The sequence below is a fragment of the Brassica napus genome, chromosome C2, assembly GCF_020379485.1.
Source record: "Brassica napus cultivar Da-Ae chromosome C2, Da-Ae, whole genome shotgun sequence".
Classification (NCBI taxonomy): Eukaryota; Viridiplantae; Streptophyta; class Magnoliopsida; order Brassicales; family Brassicaceae; genus Brassica; species Brassica napus.
In genome coordinates, this window is record NC_063445.1 from 11,832,068 (window position 1) to 11,838,167 (window position 6,100).

General features: G+C 38.5%; 2 protein-coding genes across 4 annotated transcripts; both read right to left on the minus strand.

Annotated features, from left to right (window-relative positions):
* Positions 1-3,231: 3,231 nt before the first annotated feature.
* On the minus strand, positions 3,232-5,411 carry LOC106429844 (zinc finger protein HD1-like). Of its 3 annotated transcripts, none has more exons than XM_013870613.3 (4): positions 5,135-5,411; positions 3,911-4,417; positions 3,694-3,825; positions 3,232-3,602 (listed from the first exon to the last, which is right to left on the minus strand). In XM_013870613.3, exons 1-4 carry the CDS (start codon positions 5,312-5,314, stop codon positions 3,525-3,527), a joined length of 897 nt encoding a protein of 298 aa, XP_013726067.1. In that variant the 5' UTR covers positions 5,315-5,411; the 3' UTR covers positions 3,232-3,524. The 3 variants fall into 3 exon arrangements, with proteins under 3 accessions (XP_013726067.1, XP_048604145.1, XP_013726068.1); XM_048748188.1 differs by lacking the exon at positions 5,135-5,411 and adding an exon at positions 4,566-5,056; XM_013870614.3 differs by lacking the exon at positions 5,135-5,411 and adding an exon at positions 4,509-5,045.
* Positions 5,412-5,719: 308 nt separating this feature from the next.
* Positions 5,720-6,100, minus strand: LOC125582187. The gene has a single exon (XM_048748745.1). It carries the CDS (start codon positions 6,098-6,100, stop codon positions 5,720-5,722), a length of 381 nt encoding a protein of 126 aa, XP_048604702.1.

A 6,100-nucleotide genomic window follows, 5' to 3' on the forward strand; every position in this document is an offset into this window, starting at 1 on the left:
TGGGAATATCTATTCTCACTTAATGGTCTGATGCTTATTAGTTAAGATGCATGTAAATTCGTGTGTCCCCAAGCCTTGGACTGAGAGTTTGGACCTATGGGTAATGGCCAATACATATTTATAAAAGGATTCAGCCAAGCTATATATAGTATGGACATGTGCGGATTTTTCCTCACTGCCCCCTCATGGACATACTATAATCTTTAAGTGCTTTGGGACATCATGGCCTAATGAGTTTCCCTTGTGTTCATGCTACACACGTGAGATTCTATGGGATAACTCTTTGTGCCCTTTCCAATATCAATTTCGCATCATGTTTTGGACCAGGATGGCCAATCCGGTCATACCATAAAGTGTATAATTTCGTGGGTAAACCATTCTGGTTACCATGACTATTGCCTCTATCATACTGATCTTGGCATAGTCTAAATCAATAGAGAATGCAAGTATAGTTTGTTTTTTTTTTTTTTTCATAATCCATAAGATCGTCCTTCTCATGATTGAAGTCGTTTTCATCATCTTGGTAAGTCATATGGGTTTCATGATTTTTCCCTTTCAAGCTCTTTTGATAGAGGTCAACTAGATGCTTGGGAGTCCTACAAGTCTTAACCCAATGATTGCTCATTCCACATCTATGGCACACGTATTTCTCTGATTTAGTCGAGTGTAGGGGTTTGAAAGAAGATCCACGACCATGGCCTCGTCAAAATGAGCCACGGTCCCGTCCATGGTCTCGACCATTTCCTCGTCCGCGGCCAAAGGATCTTCGACCGCGGCCACGTCCGTTCGATTTGTCTCGACCACGGCCATGCTGGCCGTTTCCTTGGACGTGGTTGGACTCTTTATTGTCCTCTGTAGCGTGCGCATCAGGTAGTGGAGCTGATCCAAGTGGTCTCATCTGACTGTTTGTCATTAGTAATTCATTGTTCTGCTCAGCGAGCAAGAGACAAGAAATAAGATTAGCATAGGTTTTAAAACCTTTCTCTCGGTACTGTTGTTGTAACAGCACATTGCTTGCATGGAAAGTGGAAAAGGTTTTCTTAAGCATATCCTGTTTCGTGATACTTTCACCACACAGTTTCATTTTAGAAACAATCTTAAACAGTGCAGAGTTATATTCGTCCACAGAATTATAGTCTTGGATCCTCAGATTCGTCCAATCAAACCGAGCTTTTGGTAAGATCACCGTTCTCTGGTGATTATATCTCGATTTCAATTCATTCCAAAGATCTAGTGGATTCTCAATGGTTAGGTATTGATCCTTGAGACTCTCAGCTAGATGATGACGAATAATCAAGATGGCTCTATAACGATCATTTTCATTGGCATTATTGTTCTCGGTGATACACTCACCGAGTCCCTTGGATTTCAGGATGATCTTAGCATCGAGCGCCCACTAAAAGTAATTGTCTTCAGATAGATTTAGGGCAGCGAAATCAAGGTTGTTGATTTTTGACATCTGAAGTTATAGATTAATATTTTTAGATCTTTTAGGAATAGTTTTTAATGTTTAAACGATTAGGGTTTTATGTTCAAACAATCAAACAAGCCTTCACAACCAAGATCTATGCCTCACGGCCAATGAGCAAGCCGCACGGCCATGGATGCAAACTAGTTCGTTTTTATGCATTTAATTTGTCGTGTAATTGCAATCATAACATGGTTTGTTTCTATCAGTTCATGATGCAATCAAAACAAGCAAACCTATCGATCAAGCAAAGATCAAGCCACACGGCTATTTGATTCAATTCAACACCATTCCTAGAATAAGTTCTAAGTATAATTGCAATCAATCAATGTGATTAAGTTATGGTATGAATGCAACAACGCCACACGGCCACGAGTATGATCAAGTCTAGAACAGTTTAACCTAATATGTAGTTTCAGATTTCGATTTTAAAAATAATCTAAACTAGGTCATTAGGGTTTTAGTTTAAACAAGCCAAACAATCAGATTTGAGTTTGAACAATCCTAACAATAGTTCTAGGTGATCAAATCAACCAATCAATGTTCAATTTCAAACAATCAAAATCGATTTTCAGAATTAGGGTTTTAGTGTTTCAATTTTATTAACAAGCAATTTCAATTTCAGGATGATCAAATTCAATCTTAATCAAGCAATCAATCAATCAGTTTTAATTAATCAATAGTTTTCGAATTAGGTTTAGGGATTTCAAAAATTTGATCTTAGATCAAATGGATTTGATTTGAGATTCAAAACCTTTAAGGTTCTGATTTTAATTGATCAATGGATCAATCTCGATTTTTAGGGTTTGGGGATCGAACTTATAGAGCTTCGATTTACTCGCTTAGGGATTGATCTATTATCCTATGGCTTTCATCTTAGAGATTATATTTTAGGGTTTCATTCTCTACAATCAACCAAATTCGATTCATTATGTTCTTAGAATTTGAAATACCTTTAGTTTAGTTGTTTGTAGAAACCGGACCACCAAGAATGAACCTCGAGCTTAGTCACGATCGGGACGCGAGCTGGCTGGGACGCGAGCTGTTTCTATCGGATCGCGAGCGGCTCTGATGCGAACGGGAGCTGTTGTTGTCAGATCGCGAGCTGTCTTTGATGTAGGATGGAGCTGAGTTCGTCTAGGATCAGGAACGCCTTGGGGCTGAAGCTGATCAGGTGGACACGAGCTGGAACGGAGCCGCGAACAGATTAGGGTTCGTTGGTATCGTCGGGTTCGGATTAGGGTTCCAAAGCAAATCGGCGCGCACTGTATCTGTGCGTGAGGGCGCGTCGGTGGTCAGATCGATAAGCGGTTTGTACTGACTGATTCGTCTCGGCCAGGGCTTCGATTTGATATGTTGATCGTTTTCTGGGTCCTCACGGTTTGGGAGAACGGCCTCTTCGAAGTTCCGAGGCAGATTCCTTTTCATTTAGGGTTTTAGCGATTTTGTTTTAGGCTCAGGGTGTTAGAGGCTATCGTGCTGATAACGTGTTGTAAACTTAAGGATTTAGAACGGTAAGTTTCTGTATATTATTAATGAATAAGTGTTCCCTTTATATAGGGGTTACAAGAGAGATAAATGGAAATACAATAATAGGAAAGATTACAAATCATAAACATAAACGAATTAGGAAATAGACAAGTTGTAGCCGCCTCTCTCTTCTCTCCAAGTCTCGCGGCCGCCTCTCTGTCTCTAGGGTTGGACCGTCTCTCTCTAAGTGTATGAGCCGGTTATGGACCGGAACGGTTATGGACATCCACCAATTGATTTATAACAATATATATAATAAATATATAGAATTTTACACATACATACTTTTTTACAAATTTCACCTCCATTACATGACACTTCTGTAGCTACATTTCTTTCCATAAAAAGCTTATTCAGAGAAACCATTTATATACAACAAAAAAAGAACTAACTAAAGGCTTATAACATTTTAATTCTATACATGTATTACATATTAACAAAACTAGTTTCTAATGCAGGAGAGGCTTTATCTCCTTATGTTTTCAAGTTCTTCCTTTTGCCTCAGCCCCATTCATTTGAAACCATTTTACTTCCTCTCCTCTGTTTTCGCAAACCTTCCTCGGATCCTCGGTTGGTTATCTGCAAGAGCTTTCCTACAAGCATACTGAAACCAAACCAAATCAAACAATTTTGACTAACTTTGAACCAAAAAAAGATTACTTCTCAAGTCATCTATAGGGTTTTGCGTTGTATACCTTGATTTTACGCCCGAAATTTCGCCTGCTCTTCTTGTTCCTGTATCGAGATAGCTTCTCACGTCGATCCTCCGAAGTACAGCTCACAATAATCATATCCAATGGAGATTGAAAATGACCAGTCCCTAGTTTCTACTCAAAAAAAAACAGAAAACTCTAGTCAACATTGTTTTTTTCATATTGATTTAACAAACAAATGTTTCACAAATACTCAAACCTGTATGTCGCCTTCACTAAAGGCTCGTCGCATCCCATAATCAGAACCAAAATCCAACTGAGCAAAATCAGGGAACTTCGGAACCACAACAGCCTCTTGCTGTGCATTTGACCAATCGATAGAGGTCAAGTTCCCCGAGCTCACGGTCTTCTGCGTATCCTGGCTCTCATCGATCCCCGTTGTCACGAGAGAGATGTTCTTTACGTCTAAAACATCAGCGAGTGGAGACTCCATCATGGCTGATTTCATCATGAGACTTTGCTCGCATTCATAAAAGGCTTTGTCAAGAAGCTGCTGACCACTCTGAAACGACCCAAGATCGAGATCAGGAAGATCACAAAGCCCTTGGGAAGAGTCTTCCCCGCAAGATATCATCGTAAAGGCAGCTGAGAGTGGATCAACGGCTAAGATTGACTCTTCAAGAATTGAATCAGGAGCTTTGAATAGATCTCCTTCTTCTCCAGTATCATACTCAGGGATGTTTGATGGCCCAGCAAAAGCGTTTCTCTGCAAAAAAAAAAATAAATCACATGAGAATCAGAGACCACAAACAAAACAGAACATAGTTCGAGACATTTAAGACACTAAAAGTACAGACCACAGATCTTTAAGAATACGAGTAGATACGTTCAAGAATCTTGAGTGAAGGATTAACTTGTGAGATGAAAGAGCCAATAAAACAAGACAAATCCATTAAGTAGTGAATAAATGGAAAAAAACAAGTCTTGAAGAGAATCTCATGTTCCAGAATTCGCGGAATCTCATGTTGAAAAGAAACGTTTGGCTTTTTTTCTGAAGTAGAAGATTCTGTTTTTCTTATAAAAGAAAAAAGAATTATATTTTTTCCTACTCAACTTTCTCAGCAACCAAAAAACTCTTGTGGTCAGGTCAGTGGAACAAAAATATCTCATCAAGTGGCCACTTAAAACAGTTCACACCACTAGTTAATCAACTTCACTAGTAGACAATTTGGCTTTTCTCATCTAAACACTCCCCCAACCTTTAACTCCATAAACCAAAATAGAGGAAGAAAGAATATTAGTTTCATCAAAAGACAAAAACCCTATCAGAATCTTCCAAGGGAAACCTATAACATAGAAAATCAGTGACCAAAACAGGAAGAAGAATCATCACAAGTAATTATAAAAAGGAAAATATGATCTTCAAATATTCGAATGCAGTGAGATAAAGAGTGAAAATGAAAAGAAGAAGAGACATTCAAACCATTTCATCATCTGAGAGCTTGTATGATTTGAAGAGGTCTTCAAATTGGTGAATATCTGGAGAACAGGTTTGCATGTAACGGAGCATTAACCCTGAATCTGCATACATTTTTTGTTCGTCCTCTTTGTGAGAGAAAAGTTTGGAAGTATGAAATGGAGGAATGGAGGAGAAAGTGGACATAGAAGAAAGCAAACAATAATACAGAGGCCAAGTTGTGAATTTGAGAGGAAAAAGTTTGGTACTTTGCTCCTCCTCTTGCCCTTTTTATGACAGAGAGACGCTTTGTTATGTTTATTTATTTATTGGTGCTACTGTGGACACGAGAGAAAAAAAGCCATTACTAAAAAATTGATAAAAATAATTTATTTTTCAGCATAATATAAAACAAAAGGGTATTTAATAGTTGTATATTCATATATATATATATATAATGTTCAGAACCTTTTGTATTTTAGTGTTGTATCTCAATTACTTTTAAGTTTTACCTTTTTTATTATAAAGAATAAGTAACTTGGTCAGTAGTAAACAATGGTTTATGTAACGTTTTTATTTATTTATTTTCTCATCCAAAGCTTTATTTCAAACTTAAACCGGTCGTATCGTACTAGCCTCATGAGTTAGCAGAACAGGAACCATACTGTCAACAAACGTGTAGTGTAAGTCACGTGATCGGGCCTCTTTCGCAAGAGCGTCCACACGGAAGTTCAAAAAACGTGATATAAATCTCAACAAGAAAGATGTAAAAGATGTTCTCAGTGCTTCAATGGCATCAACCTCTGGATCAAGTGCTGGCCATTTTTTAGAGTAGTTGATGATGTGTACCAGCTGTTGACAGTCCGATTCCAAGCACACCTGCTGGAACCCGCGACTACTAAGCTCCTCCATAGCCCAAACTAAGCTCTCCGCTTCTGCATGTAGTGGGGATGGGACGTTGATTTGTTTCCTTTGCCCCCGCATTACCTCCAT

Bases quoted from the DNA above. Each gene is read 5' to 3' on its own strand.
- LOC106429844 (XM_013870613.3), bottom strand. From the start codon at position 5,314: ATGTCCACTTTCTCCTCCATTCCTCCATTTCATACTTCCAAACTTTTC. The intron at 4,418-5,134 runs GTTTGAATGTCT...TTTTTTTTGCAG, and splicing joins AGCTCTCAGATGATGAAATG to AGAAACGCTTTTGCTGGGCC. The intron at 3,603-3,693 runs GTATACAACGCA...GTTTGGTTTCAG, and splicing joins ATTTCGGGCGTAAAATCAAG to TATGCTTGTAGGAAAGCTCT.
- LOC125582187 (XM_048748745.1), bottom strand. From the start codon at position 6,100: ATGGAGGTAATGCGGGGGCAAAGGAAACAAATCAACGTCCCATCCCCA.